General features: G+C 48.8%; 1 protein-coding gene across 1 annotated transcript in view; it reads right to left on the reverse strand.

Annotated features, from left to right (window-relative positions):
* Positions 1 to 875: 875 nt before the first annotated feature.
* Positions 876 to 21,505, reverse strand: part of KCND3 (potassium voltage-gated channel subfamily D member 3) — a 79,036-nt gene continuing 58,406 nt past the window's right edge. Inside the window, exons 4-8 of the mRNA XM_088538909.1 lie at positions 11,118 to 11,219; positions 6,811 to 6,903; positions 4,268 to 4,324; positions 3,075 to 3,322; positions 876 to 1,068 (exon numbers count right to left, since the gene is read on the reverse strand). Coding sequence (XP_088395035.1) covers positions 876 to 1,068; positions 3,075 to 3,322; positions 4,268 to 4,324; positions 6,811 to 6,903; positions 11,118 to 11,219 — 693 coding nt within the window. The remainder of the gene's footprint in view (positions 1,069 to 3,074; positions 3,323 to 4,267; positions 4,325 to 6,810; positions 6,904 to 11,117; positions 11,220 to 21,505) is intronic.

Below are 21,505 nucleotides of genomic sequence, written 5' to 3' on the forward strand. Positions count from 1 at the left end.
AACTGATAGTCTAGTCAGTCTTACAAGTAAGTGATAACAAAAATAGAAAGCAGATATCCATGTGGGACTAAAACTCTACTAAAGCCTGTCTTTGTTTGTTTTTTTTTCCACAAATATGTTTTCACAGACAGTAATTAGCAGACAAACACACAGTTTGCAATTGCACTGTATTGACTTAAAAGGCGAATACAAAATTTTCTAAATAAAGAATGCCATCCAGGTGGAACAGGGCTGTGTGTGTGCGCGTGTGCGCGGCCGCGCCGCTGCCGCGTGCGTGTTCGGCTGCGCACCCGGCCAGGCCAACGTGCTCTGCCCTTTGTGGTGCTCGGACGTGGCTGCTGCACACGCGCACGCACACACAACGGGGCATGGAAACAGATTTCTGTGACAGGTGGCTTCTTTGTCTAAATCTTTTCCTATAAAAGAAAAAAAAAGTGAAATTTGGTTGGTTTAAAGGTTCTGCTCCATGAAGAAAAACACAAAATCCATTGTTTTTCACCTTTTTCAGTCATTTCCTCATGAATAAATATTATCCATTAAAAACCTTTAAAAAGGTGCTGCGATACACAGTGTTATATTTCCGTTTTCTTTATTGACTCTGCCGTTGCTATGATGGTTCTTTCCCTTCGGCCTCCACAGGCGCTTCCTCCTCCGTACTGTGGCACAGCTCTCTCCCTGCAGGATTTTCCTTCCTCCTCAGTCCACAGCATCAAGGTGAGTCTGATGAAGCTGCCTCATTAGGTCTCCATTGCTCATTCCGCGACAGAAACATCAGGTTGGTCCATCCAGGCACAATTTGCAGCAAAAAAAGGAACGTGGAGGCGCGGAGGGAGAGGGGCCCCGCTCTTGCAGCCTCTTTCTCTGCACGAGACGTCCTACAAGGCAGAGACCTTGACCACGTTGGCGGCGCTGGGCACGGCGCGGCCGGGGCTGCCGGGCGGCGGGCGGCTCTCGCCCTCGGGCGTCAGCGCGGGCGGCGTGGGGATGCTGATGATGGCTGTCGTGATCTGGGCGCTCTTGCAGTTTGGCCGCAGCCCGTCGTCCGACTTCATGTTGAGGCTGGAACGGCTGCAAAACAAATCGAGTTGGGGGTTGTTTGGAGCGGAGGAAGGATGGGAAAGGCAGCTGCTCTTCAGCAATTGTCCTCTGAACTAGGGGCACGGAGGTGTTGCAGGAGGATCCACTTAATTGCTTCCCCAAACACTTGCTAAGCATCCTTAATTTCTACTGAGTTTACACTAAGCTTTTTTAATATCCCTCAGGTTAGGATACAGCTTTCCACAGGGCAAATCATTTTCTGTTTTCATTCTTCAATACATCTGTTATAATTAAGAGGACACTTAAGTACCCTGTACTTTGTACAGCATCTTTTTCAGAACATGGGTGTATCTTCCTGAGAAAAACCTTGTCTTCCTTGTGGTTTGAATGCTTCTTCTTTTTACTCTCCCTTAATCTTTTTAGGTTTTTTTCATCCCCTTGCAACAGTCTCAGGGATCTGGCAGCTGGGAGCGTTTTTATTAGATCTGCATCAATTGTACCCTGTAATTAATTACAGAGGGAAAATGATAGGTTGATTTCTGTGCATCTGCATAGCTGCAGGAGTCTGCTATTACCAGCCCAACATGTTCATTTTAAACACAGGGCCTGTTGTTTTAAAATGTAAAGCTCCCAGTTGGAAAGCTATTGCTGTGGTTATCGCACAGTGACTCACCGAGAGGCTTTTTCGCACTCTCCAGCATCCTGGGAGCACCTGGAATCCGTTCTGTTCCCCCGCTTATCTGGGCCTCAAGCCGAGTCCCCCGCGGCAGCCTCTGCTCCCGGGTGGCTCTGCCCGTGGCCCAGGGAGCTGCATTCCCCAGGCCAAGACCCCCGTTTGCTCCACGTGACAAGGAACCTGCAAGCCTTTTCTTTCCCCAGCCCTTTGGGGATGTGCCAATAAACGTCCTCTCGCCCTGGTAGACTCAGCAGAAGGATTTCCAGAAGTCTGGGAAGCCTCCTACCTCCATAAAGATACCCAGTTTTGGCATCTCTTGCCCTTCTGCAACCTCCCTGAGCAGGGACAGAGCAGCCCTGATGAGCGTGGTTCAGGTGGATGGTGCAGGTCCTCACAATATTCCCTCTCTGCTCTTATGCAGATTGGTAAGCAAGTGAAATAACTAACAGTGCTGACAGTTAAAAATATCATAGCTGACATCTGGTTGAGCACCCCTGGAACAGAGCACTTCATTTGCCTGAGTTATTGTTTCAGGTGCTGGCTTAAATGTCTGTCACCTTGAAAGGAGGAAGCCACAGGCTTGTTTTGTGCTTGTTTGTTCCAGGTCCGTCCTCCGAAATGCCCTTCTGCCTTCACCCTGGCACAGAGCACTCCTGTTGCCCTGGGGGCAGCTTCATTTCAGTTTCCACATCCTTTTGATAGCAGTGAGGAGAGGAATGCTCATTTCAAAAACAGCCCCGTGCACAAGAGGCTTAATGGGCTGAAGGGAATTTAGAAAGTCATTTAATACTTGCAAGCAAGATAGAGTGAGGAAATGATTTTTCAGCAAGTTATATATAAAATGACACGCTCAATTTCAAAATTGTCTATTGAGAGAGACATTTCTTCACCTGTGGAACTAAGAGCTCTTTATGGGAGAACTCCTGAGGCACTGATGTGAAATCCCTCCTTAGCTGTTTCCTAGTGATGCCTGTTGCTTACAGTTGTAATTCAGGCTTTTGGACAATGGAAACTGATGGAATGAGTTTCCCTGTGGATCAGGTCGGCATGTGCAGCGCTCCGCTGGCTTTCACGTGCGGACACGGATGAACCCGTCTGCCCGCCTGGCCCGGGAAGGTCCTGGGCTACCGGGGAGCAGAGTGACACTGCGCAAGCCCTGGTGACCGGGGGCAGCAGCTGCCTCCTGCCTGGGCCACGCAGCGCTGACTGCGGCCGGAGCTCCTTCCAGTGTCCCTGTTCTTGGGGCCCTGCTAGGAGGAGGCAGACACAGACACCGCCAGCTCCAGCCCTCTCTGGAGAATCCGCCTGCGGGAACCTGCCTTAATTTGGAAACTGCCTGAATTCTGGCAGAGGCTCCTACCTCGTGGTGAGCGAGGGCTGCTCGCTGCACTGGATGTGGATGGTGCTGAGCTCCTGCATGCTGCGCAGCCGCGTGGCCGGCACGCTGCAGTTGGGCAGGTGGGTGCTCTTCTTGTGGCGCCGCGAGCAGCAGGACGTGGCCAGGCCGTGGTGGCTCGACAAGGACGGGCTCCGCGACGACGGGTAGTTCTGCATCGAGCTCTCCATGCAGTTTTGCTCAAACAGCTGCTCGTCGATGAACTCGTGGTTCTGGCAGGAAAAACAGCAATGTCATTACTCGCCGTGGCAGCGGCTGCGACCGACAGCAGTTTTCTTGGAGCGGTGCATTTTGCTAGCCTGGTGGGATGGGTCAGCCCCCTGTGCGCGTAGGGTGCTCTCTGCCCTGCTCCTGGCAAGGGTTGCAATAGGTAGAGCTCAAGAAAGAAACGCAACAGGAACAGAGGAAGAGGTGACTTTGCCCTTGCACTCACTACAACCGAGAAAAGGTTTTGCTGTCCTGAATCAATATGGGAATAAGAGAAGCTGTTGCAGTGACAAAAGCATGATAATCTGTCAATACTGTCTTGTTTACACAGTCTGACATGGTTAATATATTGTCTGATTTTCCTTTCACACATATATCTGGACCCCAGAGTGGCTTCAAATGGTCTGTGATGCCACATGGTTATTAAACCCCACGGGAGGGGAGATTCAGGCGCCCTGGGGCCAGGATGGTACTGTGTCTGGAGGACTGTCTTGTCAGGTCAGTTTACTACAGGATGTCCCTTGCACTTGCTGTTGGGTGCAAAGCATGCCTGCAGCACTGGTAGAAATAAGCATGGCAGCTGGTAGGGGGAAGTGATGGGAAAGTTCAGAAAACTGAAACTTGGAAGTGTTTTTTTTTTTGTCCTAAACAAACAATATCCTGAAAGGAAGAACTCTTATGCACATGTATGAACATCCACATCGTTCTAATGCACATACTTCATCCAGTCCCTGTCAGCAGCAGAAAGGATGGGAAACAAAAGCAACCAGGGTGGAGGCAGCCACTGATTTCCATGGGAACCACTAAGGACTCTCAGGATAAACAAAGGCACCGGGGAGCAAAAGAACCACGTGCACAAACTGCCCGGGACAAGACCAGGGACCAGAAAGGAACCAAACACTCCAGACACGTCACAGCTCATAGAACAGATTGAATTGAAAAGGAAATACCTTGATGGTGGAAGTTCGTACAGATAACAGGGGATCATCCACAAGATAGGACAATCCCTACGGGACAACATGCCAACAAAAGATAAAAACACATTTGATTGACCATTCCGGCATTCAGAAACTTAGTCCCATCATTGCATCCTTTTGTCGCAGTATTGCAGCTATATTGCTCAAGTTTGAATGGGCAATTGGACCTTCTCTTTGCCAAACCTTGCCTGAATCAGACCCCTTTGTTCCTTCATTCTTACACGTAAGCTTCTTAATGTGCTCTCCTTGAAAATAAGACAAGACTGTGACAATTTGATTACTCAGATCTTTTGAGAGCACAATGCAAAGGAAAACAAAGTTTGTGCTGCTGATTCACAACACAAGTAAGCAAAATCAGAATTGTCTGTCATTGGATCACCAATGGGTACGGTTCTCATCATATGCTGCAGAAAGGTTTGGGCTGAAGGATTGGAGTCAGCCCACATAGCAGTGGGAGAAAATACAGCTTGTGAATGTCCATGTTCCATCTGGAAGGAGCAAAGAAACTCCTTTTGTTTGCACAACCCCCCTGTGTTGTGTGGCAAAGCAGCCCTTGTTGACCTCAGGGTCGCTTTGTCTTCTGGGGCACCAGATTTGTGAGCCATTCACAGCCGTTTCAGGGTAAGACTTTAGTGATAATTGCAGATACCATGAAAATAAATCCAGTATTTTCAGAATCCTTCTGCCAAGTTTAAGGAAAGGTGAATTGCCCATTGAAACAAGTTTGCAACCGTGGTACGTTCCTCATTGCATTCCACCTGCAACATGTATCATCATCACAAAAATGACTCTGCAGTGTTTAAAAATTCTTGTACTATGATTTAATGTTTTGAGGGGAGAGGTGTTGCATAGTATTTTAATAGATTATGTGCATTGAAAGGAATTGCCACACAAGGTGAGTGAGCTATTTTGATTGATATTTCAGACAAAAATTCAAACTTGCTTACATGGTTTGATGCAACATAATCTTAATAACTGCCTGAAAAATGGGGAGGGGAAATATTGTGCAGATTCTCCTGCTAGATTTTCATGAAAATTCAAAGTATCGTTACTGTTGTCACTCTTTACAGAAAAAGACAACGTTTGGAACATTTTCAACCACTGAGACTCACCTTTTGAGTAACTTTGGCTGCTGGAGGCAGTCTAGACTTATTTTTGCACTAGGCTAATACATCCACAAAGGAGGATATGACACTGCTGCATTGCTTCCAGCACCCAAACTGGCTCATCAGTGATGGAGCGACTCATGCAGCTCCCAATGCAAAATGAAGTTTACAAATGGAAGTGTTACTTGTGAAATACAGGTCACAGTAGTGAAGCTTTTAAGCACGGAGTCCTAAAGTAAGGAGCCAGATTGTGAAATGTCTGCATGTTATGTAGCAGCCAGAATGACTAGAAACAAAGGCAAGATGAATCTTACAAATCAACTCGGTTATTGATACAGGAGGAATCAGTTCCCTCTCCCTGAGGGCGACCACCCTCCTCCTGGTGACAGACCAGCTGTGCTCAGCAGGTCAGTGCCATTAACAAGTCGGCATCTTCCAATGCTGCCTAGATGTGTAACTCCAGCATAGAGCAAACTATGAAAGTGGAGGCAGTTTATCTTAAAAGAAAGCTCTTGCAAGTCAGAAATCAGAAGTACATTTGATGATGGATGCAGACAGAAAACAGCATTAATATTTCAAGTGTTAACCTCTCTCCATTCCTTCTAGAATGAACCATGATAAAATGCTCCATGTTATAGATTGTGTTCCCCTACTGCAAAACCTCTTACACAGACCTGGAAGTAAAACATATTAATGACATAAATATCTGAAAGTTTCCAAGAGAATTCTGCATGTATAGAATCACTTAATAATGAAGAATAAAACTCTTACTCCAACACTTTGTGTGGCATAAACAGAAAGTCATTGCAGCAGAACCTGCTTGACTGGCTTTGAGATAAATTACCTGCTCTTGCAAGCAGAGCTCTGCAGCCTTTAAACCCATTAAGAGCACTGCTCTGATCCCTAGGAGGGGCTGAGGGTTATTTTGGCCAGCTGATTTGCATCAGGGTCTAGGTGGAGTCCCTGACATCCTCTTCCTCCTCTAAGACAGCAGATTTGTCCAAGGTGACCAGCTGGCACAAGCAACACTCTGCGACTGACACCACAAATGCAGCTTAGCTCTTTTTCCAAAGCTCAGGGGAAAATTCAGTTTAATGGAGATCCAACAGACAAGGTGGATATATCTCCTTGCCTGCTGATGTCTTTTTGGCATGCAGCTGAACTGGGCAGTTTGGGCAATTTACCTGTGACTTTGTACTGGTGTGGATGCCTGTGCAGCTTTTTTTTTTAAGAAAGTCTCAGTAAAATGGAAGGGTATTTGGCCCACTGCAGAATGTTGCTAGGAACGTGTCAGCCCCCTTTGGTGCCGTGTGTGGGTCTGCCAGGCACAGGCTGCTGTTTGGAGCCTACTTCAGTGCACACTTTTCTACATAGAGACTCAAGAGGGAGAAGGGTTGTATTTCTACTTACAGTTGTTTTTTCCAGGCAGTGCAGCAGGTGGTGATGTTGGCTCTCAATTAGGGAGGTGCCTTTAGTCATGTGCTGCTCATCATCAGTGGATCCCTAAATAGCCGGAGAAAGGGGGGAAAAAACCCAAACCAGCTGTAAAAGTGTGAAACAAACACAACTAGCAGCATTAGCTTTCACAGGGAAAGATAACAGTTTCAGTGTTGCTAGCTCTTAAGCTCTTATCATGAGTCTTACATTTCCTCTTTATTTTTTCTTGATAAAGTGATTTATAAGCTCACATGAGGATCTCAGTTTTGGTTCCAAAACTGTGTGTTTCCATCTATTTTGTAGCTGTGGAGGAAGCCTGGGAGATGCTGCTGACATGGTGCAAAGGCTCAGGGACCAGAAGGTAAAGAAAAAAAAAATCTCCTAATTTTTGTTTTTCCAAAGCTTGTTAAGACCCTTAAGCTTAATGTGACCCTTGAATGCCAAAGGGTGTCCCCTGAGCTCTGGTGTCCGTAGAGGCGGCCTGGCCGTGCTGAGCTGGGACCCTGCTGCCCATGGGCACTTGCACGTGGGGTTGTCTAAACCTGGGGAGTTTTGGCAGGATCGGGGAACGTGATCCTGGCTGTCGTGTGTGGATTTCCCTGCTTGCAACGTCGTTCTGGGAGATGGGGCTCATGGATCTGCCTCCCTTGCTAATGCGCGGCCGCCTGGTTTTTTTATTATATATGTGTGTGTAAATTGTCCCGTTGAAGCCTGGAATGCAGCGGCATCGTGGAGCAGTGGTAGGGGCTCGCACGGAAGGCGGCAGCAGTTTCCTGGGAAAGGGAGGCCCCGTCGGTGCCAGCTCCTGGGCTGGATGGTTTGAACCCCTAGGGTGGTTTCTGCGGCTGCGTTTCATTAACACAGGGCCTGGGAGCCCCGGGGCTGAGCAGGGCCCCTCTGCACAGCCTGGCACCAAGCAGGGCAGGGCAGGCCTGCGCCAAACGCTCGTGATCGCAGCACTGCCATTATTCAAGTATCTTCAAATATATTCACTGTACTGTAACACCTGACAGCCCCAAGCGGAGTGCAGCTTTTCCTTATCTCCCCTGTGTACAGAAATGGTTCAAATATGGCACAACAAATTTAGAAGCTAATTCAGTGTAGGGTGTGTTTGGATCCGACCAGGCAGCTCGTGCTCTAGGAGGGGCCTGGGCACAGCTGAGAGCGCTTAGACTGAACCGGTACAAAAGGACTGGCCCCTCCTGGATATTCTTTTATTAATTAAACTTCCTGATCTTGAAATTCACTGTAATTTCATGGCACATTTTCCAGGATCTATGTGCATTACTCTGGGTGTATCTTTAGTGATTAGCATTTTCAAAGACAATGAGATGCATTTAAAATGGCAATTAGCAGTTAGAAAATGTTTCTGTGTGCCCTCTGCATAAAGGGTGCTCAGTATCCTCTGCAGGGCCTAAATATGAAAGTCAGAAATTGCTGTGTGTGAACTGAGTATCTGCTGAGACACAAAAGTGAAGTATCTGACTGCTTAGGAGAGAAAATGGGTGGGATGGGAGAGGCAGCAGAAATGCTGGCAGAAGTGCCAGGACTTTGTCCTTTGCTCTTATGGGGGTCAAATGCAGCTGTGCTTTGCGCGTTGATTTTTAAATACTTCCATATGTCCTAGTTATTCACTGAAAAATTGTGTTCTGGATGCTATTCACACAATGGTTCTGCATTCCTAAATGGAGGAATAACTGTACCTCTGACAGATGCCAAAACATAGCTGAGCTGATTTTTCTGTATAAACAGTATCTTCCTATCGGAAAGCGGCTTAGGCAGGTTATGTATTTTGCTGTTGTTGTTTTGGAAGAGAAGCACCTCAGAAATATTTTTGGAAGCGGCCTAAAAAAAGGTCAGTTCTATTTTTCTTATTCATAGCTTTCCTGGTGAACCAACACATCAAGCAGGTTCTGCTCCTACCCTGCAGAGATTAGTGACTGCTGAAGGCTGTGCGGGAATGTTTCCCGTGGAGCTCCTTCCTCCTAAAACAAGGCAGATGCTGCGCTAAGACCCTCTGGAAAAGGAGAAAGAGCAGATACTGCAAGCAGCATCTCAAGGGTTCACAGCTCTTTCCTGTTCAGCTGTGTTTTGGAGCAGGTGTAAGGGGCATTTGAAAGCAGAAGGTAGAGGCAGGGCTTCCCTGCCCCTGTTTGAAGACCTTAAATCAAATATAAAGCTCTGGCAGCACCGTTTGGTCTGGCCCTCTGCATCCCAGCAAGAGGAGCAACTCGCAGCTGATGCAAACAGATCAAGGGATGGAAATAGGGGTCCCACCAGCGAGGCCCGTTCCTGCTGTATCTTCCATTCAGCTGTTCTTGGGCCAGCGCTTGCAGAACCCAAGAGCATGTGGGTGCCCAGGGAGGAAGGGGAGCTGCAGGGAGATGCCCATGGGGGTCACCAGGCGAGGACACCTCGCAGCCCGTGTTCCCAGGATCTCCACCTTCCAGCTGAAAGGGAATTTCAGCTAGCTCTACAAGGAGATTAACAGTAAGAGGATATGTAGGCTGCTGCCGCGGGAAGAAGCTCGCCATCCCTTGAGCACTTCTGACGTAAAAGCCACTAACACCACTCGCTTCCCCTGTCTAAATGAGAAGAGAAAGCTCTGAGCACTTGGTGTCTAGATGGTGAATGTGAAATGTCACAAATCCCCCCGTGTTTCTGAAGCAAGAGCCTGTATTTTCTCTAGGAGCAAAGGTTCTTCCTGCTGCTGTCCTTGTGTGAAGTCTTTCCTTCGCTTTATCTTTACTTGGGTGCAAGGCTGCAGACGTGCTCGATAGCTTACACCGAACCAATTTACTGATGGATGTTTTCAGTGATTCACTCTGGTGCTGATGAGAGGAAATCTGGTGCGTATTTCTGAATCCCGGGCAGTCCTTGGTTCTCAGTTTATTAGTATAGCTGCGAGCCACAGCTCGGGTTGCTTTGGGGCAGCCCTTGCCGTGGGTGAACCCGCACGGCGTCTGGGCGGCTCTGCCCTGCGCGCGGGGCCGTGCGGTGGCCCTGGCGAGCGGGGCCGTACCCAGGACGGCGGCGCCCGCAGCCAGCGCCGCTGCAAGGCGGCGAATCCGGCCTAGGGCCGCGCGAAGGCCCTTAACCCGGGTGAGGCCTGGGCGCGCCGGGCCGGGCCCCGGCTCTCATGGAACCGGGCCAGCCACCGGCACCAACCCGGCCTGCACCAGCTGCAGGGCCCCAGGCCCAGCGCCACACAGGGGACATGGCCCTGTGCCGGGGGGACAAGGCCCCGGGCCAGCGTGCGCGAGCATGAGGCAGCTCTGCCTGCCCCATTAAACCTTCTTCATCTTGCTCTTCGCTTCCTGTGTGCGCTAAGGGCTGCTTTATTGGAAATTAAATCTCTGAAATGTGCTAATACCTGCTCTGGTCTTGATGGGGGTTAGTGTAATAACCTCTGTTTTCACGGGTGTTGCTGAGCAATCTGACACTCTTAAAACTTCTGTGTCTCATGAATAGCTGTAAGCCTACAGATGCCTTCCTGCTGCAAGTGAGCCCCCCAGCAGATTGCCTGAAATGGGAATTATTTTCTTACTGTGCCAACAGTTAGCGATGAAGCGCTTGTAATAATTCCACAGCCGCTGCTGTGAGCAGCGTCACCTCAGGCATCGGCTCCTTTGTGTTTTCCCGTTCCTTCCCCGCTCCGGGCAGGTCGGAGCCACGGAAGCACGCGCTGCCGGGCCGCCCCTCGGCGCGCGGCCGCATTCAGCCGCACGGATGTGAGTTCTTCCCTGCGTGGCTCGTGATAATATCCCTTAGAAAAGTGGGAATGGGTGAGGCTTTACTGAGCTATTTCTGAACAGAACGCTGTGCTTTAATAACCATGGTACAAGGCACATATTAGAGAGGGACTCTTAAAAATAAACAACTATTTGTTAAAAGACTGCAGATATTTATAGGAAGGGCAGGCATTCGGGAGTGTAACTCAGTAGAGCTTCCACAGTTTCATCACACAGAGGGCTTTGTGAACCCAAGCTGTTAATATGGACGAAGGCTGGATGCTCTCCTAGCTCAGAAAAGTGTGGGGTTTTTCTTGTTTTGGGTTTTTTTGTGTATTTTTTCTTCTCTCCTCCAGTCCTGCAGCTGGATCCAGCTACCCCGACATACAGTGCATTAGTTATAGCACAGCCCCGCTCGCGTGGGGCTGCCGCGCTGCAATGCGCGCTTAGGGGGCAACGGATGGGGAGCGGGAGGGAGAGCAGGACGAGGGCCGGGATCGGGGCAGTTCTCAAGCTCTCCCGCGGAAGGGGCCGTTTCCGTGCACTCACCGTCAGCTCCAGGGCTTCGTTGAGGAGGCCGTTGCGCTTGCTGTGCAGGTACGCGTTGGAGCTGCCCGTCTTAGCCACGCGGATCCTCGCCAGTCGGGCTTTCTGTGGAGACAAGCGAGCTGCGTTTATACCAGGGCACATGCAGTAATCACTCCTGCGCTGCCATCGCAGGGGAAGGAAATTGATGGTTCTTTTCACACTAGAAAAACCCTGGGGGTGAAATACAAGATGTTCAGAGGCAAGACAAAGCTGATGTCGAGCAGCTAACGTTAGGTCTGTTTCCAGCTTGTCTATAGGGCCCAGAGGACCACATCTATCTGCAGAACAGTGTCTGCTACCGTGCGTTGATGCTCTTTGCAGAGATAGGAAATGGGGCCCCTGCAGGTTTATCTTTTTCATGTGTTCTCGGTGACTTTGCAGGGAGTGAGAGGTGCCGCAAACAGCGCTTGGCTTGGCCGCGTTCTTGGCACGGGAGGGCCGTGTGAGCAGGGCGACCGCGCGGTGCAGCCGCGGGTCCGCGTGCGCGTTGCGCTCGGGACGGCCCCTCTGAGGTGCCGGCCTGCCTGCGGGTCTGTATTCACCCGGGTCCATCCTTGGGCTCCGTGCTCGGGGGCCTGTGTTGTCACGCGGTCTGCTCGGGCAGCAGCCAGCGCAGTGACACCCAGCCCCGGTGCTGCTGGAGATGCTGCAGGGCACGTGGGAACAGAGGTACGGGGAAGGCGAGGAGGTCCCAAGCGTCACTTACTAGCCAAGTAACGTAGCTTGTTAATTTAAAATTGGGAATACCAATGGAGAAGTCTGTGTGTACCATTTCCTTGTAGGAGAAGGTACCTCATGCATCCTCTGGCCTCTGCAGTAGCAGTGGTACTTCACTAGCTTTAGTATCTGCTAATATAAGACTGTGTTTATCCAAAAGCAGCCATCGCTTGACCCCAGACACGAGCTGCTCAGCAACAACACGGAGAATCGACTCTGAAAGAACAACCCACTCTTTGCAAATATTTGTTTATCCCTCACCTTCTTGGCCCTAGAAAGACAAATTCGATGATTAAAAAAAAGGGTCCTGAATAAGGCAAGGAAGAAAAACCATGAAGGCCCTCTTCCCTTTTGATCCTAGTTTTTAGCTTTCCACTTTGTCTTTTCAAATGCTGCCTGCTTTTCTGTCAAGTGCTGATTTGCCTTTTTCTTTTTACTGTTAATTTATGACTCAAACACCATTAAAAGTAAATACATGAAATAGCTGTGGCTATTAAAAATAATTACATTGTGCTGTATTTTAAAATGCATAATCTTTTAAATAACATGGAACTCGTGATTTTCCTTTCTAATTAGAGGTGCTAATGGGTATACACTGTAGGAAGAGTAAAGCCAAGAGGCAAATATCTGCAGCGGGCCTGGAGAGCGTAGTAATTCCAGGAGCTCTATTACTCTACACGTACGAGTGACTCTGGCCCTCAATATTTAACCTCCAGAGCTTCTGCTGGAGCATGCAGTTTCCCGGGCAAAACCACGTGCAGAATATTGGTTTAGAGCTTTACGTGGAAGCAAAGAGAGTGACCAGCCTGAAAAATAGAACCACTTTCCTGGCCCTAACCTGGGGAGGCAGCGAGCAGAGGGTACGAGACCGAAAGGCAGATCCACGTGCTTAGGAGATGGAAGTCCTCTGTTCCTGTTAATTACATTTCCACGAAGTTATTTAATCCCTTTTCAAGCAGTATGCCTTTGTGTCTCTGCTCGTCACTCTTCACAATTAACTTATCTCTCCCTTAATCAGACTGGGTATTGGATCCAGTGTTGGTCTTTTCACTGAGGCTCTGCTGGCAACCACAGAAGTCTCTTCCTTCCTTTCTGTGATTTACAGAATATTGGCTCTGTGCTGCAGGAAACACAGGAGCCCCCCAGCATGCCCACCTCCCATGCAGCAGGAAAGGTTTCATCCTCATCTTCAGTTGCTATCATCATGAGTTCAGTTAATTGTTAAAGTGGATTCAGTCCTAGGCTCTTGTAATGAACATTATTCCCTTTGCCTCCGGGCTAGCAGGAGATCAAATATTAATAGCTGTACTCCACATGGACTGGAGATGGTTCGTCTCAAAGATCTGTTCCCTTTTCTTCTTTGAAACAGGGCCACTAGCTATCTAAATAATTAAGCCCCACAGCTTTGTAGTTTAGAACAGACGTTGTTATTTTAAAAAATGTCAGTGGGGCAGGGAAGGAATTAATCCTATTTTCCTACACAAAAGACTTTTTAGGATAGTCACACCATCCAACTCTGCATCCTCATCGTGATTAAATTTGGTAGCTATCTTGATTAACTTAGCTAGAGAAGTTAATTAAAATTGGGGCCTAAAATTGGTCTGACCCTCCAGACAGTTTCCAAAGTTAGACTAGAAACAACTATAAAAGCCCCAGTTCATCTTCTTTCACGCAGAAGCCTGTGTGTGAATGTGCATTGTTTGGTAAACATAATTACAATTTACGTGATATTGAGGTACATCTTGTACATTTACGCAGGAGGCAGAACTGCCGTCACACCTGCAAGTACTGGAAGGTTTTGGTGCATCCCACATTCCCGCTGTCCGTGTGCAGCCAGAGGAATTCCGCGTTGTCTGCTGGGATCCATCGGTGCGAGTCTGCCCAGCCAACGCGGGTGCTCGGACACCACGTGGGGAGGCAAAGGCTTCGTGCGTGGACAAGCCGCCCGTCTTGGAGGCCTGGTGGAGCACAAAGCTCCTCACTGCCGTCACTTGCTTCATTGCAAGAAGCCTGGAGATCGGGGCCGGTGAATTCTTCCAGTCCTGCTGCTCTTGCCCCTTGTGGGTCTGCTCTTGTGATCCTGGACTTGTCTTTACTTGACGGGTACTGCTGGTCTCCACGGCAGAAGACAAGGGCAGGGCCCTGTTTCTCTGGCCATCTGCAGCAAAGCGATTTGGGAGAGGAATCCCTGACTTCTGGTGGGATCTCATCCCGCAAATGCGACTGGCTAGAGGTCATTAGGGCCAGGCCTGAGCTCACCGGTGCTGAATATAACCCCTGCACAGATAGTCTAAAAAAGGAAGAGAAAACGGCACACGGTGTCTGCTTGTGGAGTGGTAAGAGGAGTTGCTAGGAAACCGCAGGATCTCAAAATGCATATGACCTAATCTGGAAGATAATTTATATGATGAAAATAATAATACTAATGACAGCCACTTACAGGTTAGAATGATTAATTTGGTTATCTTGGTGCCTACGTGTTTCTGGGAGCAGGATGGGAGGCAGGTCTCAACTTCTGCCTCCTCGCTGCTTTTTAAGGGATAAAGACAGAAACTGGAGCCTCCTAATAAGCAGAAAGGGCAACAAAGGCAACGGTACATAGGGAATGCTGAGCTACGGCCACGAAGGTGATTTAAGTGGGTACCAGCATCCTGGGATCTACATTTCCCAACCAAAGGGAATAGTCTGTTTTCATCTTAGAGTTGCTTTGGAGAAGTGCAAGGAGCAGGAGTTACAGACTAGGAAAAAATCCTTACCAGATGGTGGGCCTAGGAAACAGCTAATTAATAGTTATTAATGATTTTCATCTAGTTCTTATGGAGATAATATTCAGTCTTGATTTATGTGGTGCAATAAGCTATTAAGTTACAATTTCTGACATAATTTTGTGTTTGTCAGCTGGAGTACCTGTATGGCAGCTTTTATGTGTACAGACCCTGTGCCCAAATCTGCTCCCTTTTTGGGCTTGGAGCTGTTGTAAGGTTAGGTAGGAAGGATAAAGTTAATCTGTTAAAATCACAGTAAGAGCATTCGGGACAACTACATGAGATAATTAACAGATAGTCTACTTTTTTATTGCTAAATAATTAGCAGTTGGAACATTGGTAGTGCTATTGGTGACGACTGCAGTGAGTCCAGTGGTGGAATATGTGTGCACTACTGATCTTCTAATTTTCTAATTCTTGCATGTCTGAAATAAAGCTATTTTAAGTATAGTCAACAGAATACTTTTGATTTGTTTTTTAGCAGCAAGATGCAATATCGCAACCATTCAGTAAGTGCAGAATTTTCTTGATCTTTAGTGTTTGTCTGCATCTGTTACTAGTTTGGGTTTTCACTTAAATTCTTGAAGGAAGGAACACATTTGATTTCTTGCATATGGAAAAGGTAACAAGCAGATTGCATATTTAAATGGAGTTTCTGCAGACTTAACAGGGCTTAGAGTATGGAATGACAGGAAGTATTTTCTTGTGGTTATATTCAGTACTTCCTAAAATGATCTTATCTGTGACACCTTTGACTAATTTTAACATCTAATTCAGAAATTAATTCAGCATTTCTGCATTGGGTGAAATAGTAGCTGTTTAAAAAGCAAACTGCCCATATAATAAACACTGTTTATTCTTCTGCTAGCCCTGCTTCCATCTGGCCATTGCAATGCGCAGGCAGTAGAGTTAAAGCAAAGAGTTGGAAAAGTTAATTTCTGAAGATCATCTTTCTGTCGTTCTAACCCCTTTCCTAAGAAGCAGAGAGTGCACATTTGGACTTTTCCTTCCTCTCAAATCTTTACATTAAACAGCTTTTGAGCCATGTTTAAATATTCATCATTATTGCTTTGGGGGAGATGTTGTAGAGCTGCATATGGAAATTAGATAGTGTAGAACTCATTATATTCCTATATAATTTGATAGAACCACTTACAGTCAGACCTTGATCTTATTTTGGGCCTCTTCATTACTTTCCAGAGATGAAAGATTCCCCTCCACTCCTTTGTGTCTCTCCTTTTAATCTTACCTTACCCTTGGCACCATTAAAGCAACAGAACATCATTTCAAATGCAGTGTATCGTTTAATCTTTTCCAACACTGAGGAACACGATGTTCACTCTATTTATAGAACAATGCACAGAATATGGAATTTAATGGATCTTGACTTCTCTGCTAGTCATAGATACCTGGGCTGATTGGACAGACAACTTGGAAAAAGTGTCCTGATAGGCACAACCTGAGCAGGGAAATGCAGGACTGTTGGGAAAGCCCCGGAGCACTGAGGTCAATCCCCTTCTGCAGCAAACTTCTTTTTGTGCCTTTTCTTCAGGAACTTCACAAGCTCTGGCTTGAAACTAATGGCAGTTTAGTTAGCAGTCGTACTGCTCATTGCTCTTCTGTTTAGGAATATTACTCTGATTTATTTTTCAGCCTGCCAGTTCTTGATGCCAGTTCTACTCATTTCCCATTGTATTGACACTTTCTTTTTACTTGGACAGTTCCCTTTCTGGCATTTGCTTCTTCTCTCTACAGCAGAGAACAGAATAAATGTCATTTTTTTCTGGGGTTTGAGTTGTATCTTTACAGGAGTCTTTAACTTCCTAGCTAAGTTTGGGTGTCAGAATTGGTCTGAAAACTGATGCTGATTTTACTTAATAAGCAGCTTCTCAGGGAAAGAGCTTTGTATTTTCTGGCATTATTAATAGATTTTGCTGTTCTCCATTATTATAAACTCAGATTCCGTATTTACTGGAAGCGAATGGTGATGACTGTCTGCCTGCCTGTGCTCTACCTGTTTCTCTGTGTTTCTAGACCTCACTTTTATAACCTCTTTCACAGGAATTGCAGCCCTCAGTGACAGCGTTAAGCGGGTCAGGGATGGAGGCATTAACAGGGTCTGGTCTGGTGTCAATCCCTGCCTTTTAGACCTGGTATGTGGATGCTAATTAACAGTGTTGGTTTTGTGCAGACGTGCGATTACTTACAAAAAATGCAAGCAGTCACATCATATAGTGCTAACGTCTGCTCACACCTTTCATGGAAACATGGTGAAAACACAGGAAAAAAAATCCTTGTTTTTAATAAAAGCTAAGAGAAGCTCCGCAAACCTGTAAGAAGACGCGCGTGCTCCGCTCTTCCCAGCGGAATCACAGCGCCAATCCAGGGAAGGGCGGATGCCTCCCTGCATCCCGTCTCGGCACCGTTCCGGCAGCGCGGGCAGCCCTGGAGCCGGGGTAGGGACGGGAGCTCTGCCCTGTGCCCTGTGCCCAAACCTTTCACCATTCATTGGGAGAAACGTCGCTCCCGCAAACAAAAGCGGTTTGGACGGATAGGTAACGATCAAGTGTTGCGGCACAATTAGCCATCTGATTTAAGCTGCTCTTAGTTGTTCCTTGTGTTCCTAGGGTCTCTGGGGACAAGTCTCTTGCATTGGGCTTTTGGAAAAAGCACGGCCACAGGTGCACGCCGCGGTCACTCTTGATAAGCGAATCTCCGCAGCGGGATGGATGTGGGAGCTCGTGTCCTCGGCGCCGCGTGCCCCGCTCCGGGGACGCCGCGGGACGAGGCCGTGCGCTGCCTTGGGCACGGGAGCGCTGCCCGAGCCGTCCGGAGGGAGCACCCGCGTTGTCATGGTTACCGGTTCTCCGGCCCCGCTTCCCGCGCTCCGGCAGCGTCCGGCATCCCGCCTGGAACGCTCCTGTCCGTGCTGACCCGGCAGCCGGCACGGCCACATTCCCACGTGGACCGGAATGTGGACAGCGTGTGGAACTGCACTTCATTATTGCATTTGGTTAGATTTTGGTGCGATTAGTTCTTTTCCCTTTCCTTCCCCTCTCCGAATTTTTTGCCAGCTCCTCAGGAAGTCCCGTTCCCGCTCACGATTCCCTTGGTCGCTCCGCGGCCGGTCGGGATCGCGCGCTGCCGCGGGGCTCGGTGAGTTAGCAGCAGCTGCTGGTGCTGCCGCTCGCGTGCGTTTAACATCCTCCGTATGAATAATATTGCTAAAAGATGGTTTCACTGCACAGCCTTGTACGGGCACATGAACTAACGCTGCAAAAAGCCACTGAGCCAAGAGAAGAGGAGAGTTTATCCCAATTTTATGCTTGAGAAAACCTGAGTCACAGCGAGGGGAAGCAGGAAGGGTGATGCTGCTGCAAACGTCCTGGCTTGTCGAAGCGATGAGGATGGCTCTAGCGGGGATGCAGAAGAGGAAGGCAGCGTGGTGCTCACGCGCAGGCAGGGCCGGCCTCGCCGCGCTGCTGCGGAGCCGCAGCGGAGGCTCCAGGTGTCAGCAGTTAGCATTGCATTGCATTGCATTGCATTGCATTGCACAGCCAGCGTTGGATGTTGTCGTGACCTTGGAATAACAAAGACTTGTTCTGAGTCAGACTTTGCCGGCCGGGGCTGCGGGGCAGAGTGGGAGGAGGGAAATAATGAGATCCTTGGACTTCTCCAGGCGGGCTGTGTGAGACATCTTGGGAGTCTGTTAGCAGGGAAATTTTCCAGTGGTCCTGGAGGGATTTGCTGGGAGGCTCTGGAGTTTTCCCATCTCTGACATATGGTTAGAGGACTTGCAGAGACCCGAGCTGCTGTCCCAGCACCACATGTATCAGGGACAAATCTTGCTCTTTGGCTGTTAATCACTGTCATGGTACAAATTAGTAACAGCAATAAGCTTTATAGCCGCTTCCACCTACTGCAAGCTATGCTTTTCCTGACCCAATGGATATATCCCTATCCATGAATCTAGACAGGACCGTGTATTCCAGCTGGTGCAGGGGTGTTGCAGAGCTGTATGCAGTGCTTAGATTGAGAGCTGCATGGAATCCAAACGGTCCCCAGCCTACTCAGTTCTGCGTTGCATAGACACAATGGTAAAATAAGTTGTTAATGAAGATGATGAAGAGGGATGTGACTATGAGAAGCCAGTTCCAAAGCAGTAGAAGGTTTCCAGCGTTTTCGGCTGGGCGCTTTGCGCGCCGGCCCCCTTGACGAGGCAGTTTCAGCTGATGTTTGTTCAGGCATCGGGGCTGAAGGAGGCAACCCCGGGAATTACAGATCCCGTGAGCCGAGCTGCGTCCGGAGCCGGCGGGATGGCCGAGCCCCGGGATGGCCGAGCCCCGGGATGGCCGAGCCGGGCTCTCCTGCATCACGGACCGTTATCTGCTGCAGAACGGGAAGGGCCTCGAGGCAGCGGGAAATGCCGAGCAGCTCCCGGGGGTGCGTGGAAATTGTGTCCACTGGGCCACTAGTTCAGTATTTTACACACAGGTTTGCATTGGAGACTGAGCTGACAGGCTGCAGCTCACTGATTTCAGGCCTTCCTTTTCAAAAAGTTGGAAACATCTAGTTGTTTTAGAGACCCAGAGAATTTGGATAGCTGAACTGGTTAAAAAATGCCATTTACTTTCCTGGATTATATAAAACAGAGAGGAAGGATTTCTGGTTTGTTCGTTTGTTTATTTTTCCCCCTGAAATGTGTTAAGGAATGTGACAACAGCAAACAGGAAAAAGAAGAGGAAGAAAAAATATGTCCCTACCCCAGCAAAACTGAAATCCTTTCTCTTTTTTTTTCTTTTTTTTCCTCTCTACCCTCTTCAGAAAACAGCAGCTCTCTTTCCTTGTCAAATTATTAGATATCAACAACAACAAAAACACATTCCAGGCAGACTTATTGTGGTTGAAAATAACACGTTTTTTAAATGTCAGCCAGCTCCAGTTTTAACCTCATTGTTTGTGCCTGTCCTGGGTTCCCCACCCGTCCCTGCCGGGCTCGGAGCCGACCTCGCCGCCTCCGCAGCCTTTTCCGGCCCTCGTGCTCCCTGCTCCACGTTCACCAGCCGCCTCCAGCGCTCGGGGCGTCAGCCGAAACCCAGGCCCTGCAAAGCCGGCTCCCCTGCTCCGAGGCGGATCAGTCACTGTAACGGCCTCGTTGTTGACGGGTGCGCTGGCTTTCTCGTGGCTAAGATGATGCCGTAAATCCGGTGCTGAGCTTTCCCTTCATCCCCACCTTTCCTGTCCGTTGCCTCCTCAGACCGCGGTGCTGCTCCGCGCGCCCCTGGGGACGCCGCACGAGAACGGGCTGTTCCTGCCGCGCTCTCCGGAACCATCGGGCAGACGGCGGTTCCTGCTCTTCCTGCCTTGGCTTAAGCCCCTCTGAGCATCTCCATAGTTACCTCCTCATCTGTGTGCAGAGCCGGAGCTCTGTGTGCAGCCAGCTCGGAGTAGCTGCTGCGCGCGGGAACCTTCCCCTCTGTCTCCTCTCATTGAGTCCATCTGCAAAGACGCTGCTTCCCTCCTGCTCCCTCATTCCCTTCTCCTGCTTTCGCTGGTTCTGTGCCTGGATGTTTATTTTCCCCCTCCAGGCCATGGGGTCGCTCCTTTGCTTTGCTGCTTTATAACATAGACTCTTCAATAACCTGTGATTTTTCAGTCCTGTGAAGCATCATGTGCTAGGGTTTAATGTAAGAGCTGCCCTGCAGAAGGAGTTTTGTCTGTATGGTCCTTTCCTTGTGTGAATTTGCGTGTTTGGTTCTTTGCTGGAAACTCACTTGCTGGCAGAATCTCCTCCTCCCGCTCTCGCCAACAGCTTGGCGCTGCTAAAGGAGCCTCGTTGCCTTTTCCGAAGCATTATCCCGGTAATAAAAAGACCAACAGAGCAAATGAACTTTGCTGCCCTTCATAAAATCTGAGCTGAGCCACCCGAGTTAGTTATTTTTAAAGCTGGGCAATGTAAGTAGTATAAAGACAAGGGTCAGTGTAGCTGGGAGATTTAAGGGTGAAGAAAGCATCCTGTAATGCTTTGAAAACCCCTGACTAGAAATAGCACCACTAAGAACTCTATTTTCTCCTCTCCTCTTTCTTCCTCGTTTGTCTTTGAAATACCTGTGCAAAGACCAGGTTTTAGTATTGGTCTTAAACAGCTTTCCGCGTGGCAGGAAGCCGTGGGGAGCGCCCTGCCCTCGGGAGGGCCGCGGCGCCCGCGCGGACGCGCGTCGCTCCCGTTGTGCGTTTGTCCCCGCGCGGCTCACGGGGCTAACGCGTCGCGCGGGGCTGCGATCCCGGTTCATGCGCTGGGCTCCGGCTGTCCCGCTGCTCCCAGGAGCCGCTCGTCGCCTCCTCCCGTGGCCGCAGGGGACAGCAGCACGTGTGGGAGCGCAGAGGCGCTCTCCTGTCAAGCCTTCTGAGTGTCAAATCCTCTCTCCAATCCAAAGGCTGTGACATTCGCTCAAGAACGGCGGCGTTTCAATGTCAGGGAGGTCAGTTCTCAGCACATCACTCAAACGGGGGAAAAGAGAGTCCTTGGAAAAAAACAACTTTACCAAAATGAATCTTGTCAGAAATGATCAATTCATCTTCCATTCGGATTGACCTGGTCCTTGCTGTGTGCCAGAGGACAAAGTTTGATGATACAGCGCGATAAATTGAGATTGCCAGATCTCCTAATTAATTAATTAATTATCCTGCTATGCGGTTTTGAAGAATAATTTATCGTCAAGGTGATTAAATTACTGGTAGGTGTGTTTTTTTTTTTTTTTTTTTTTCTCTCCTCCCTTCATGTTAAGGAACTGTTTTCCCCAGTTAATGGAAAGGTCAGTGTTGGTGAGTACACCTTGCAGTGTTTTACTCATGCTGTTTAAAAGA

This window comes from Tinamus guttatus, unplaced genomic scaffold (assembly GCF_059628265.1).
Source record: "Tinamus guttatus ecotype Peru unplaced genomic scaffold, ASM5962826v1 Tinamus_guttatus_pri_ptg001272l, whole genome shotgun sequence".
Lineage (NCBI taxonomy): Eukaryota > Metazoa > Chordata > Aves > Tinamiformes > Tinamidae > Tinamus > Tinamus guttatus.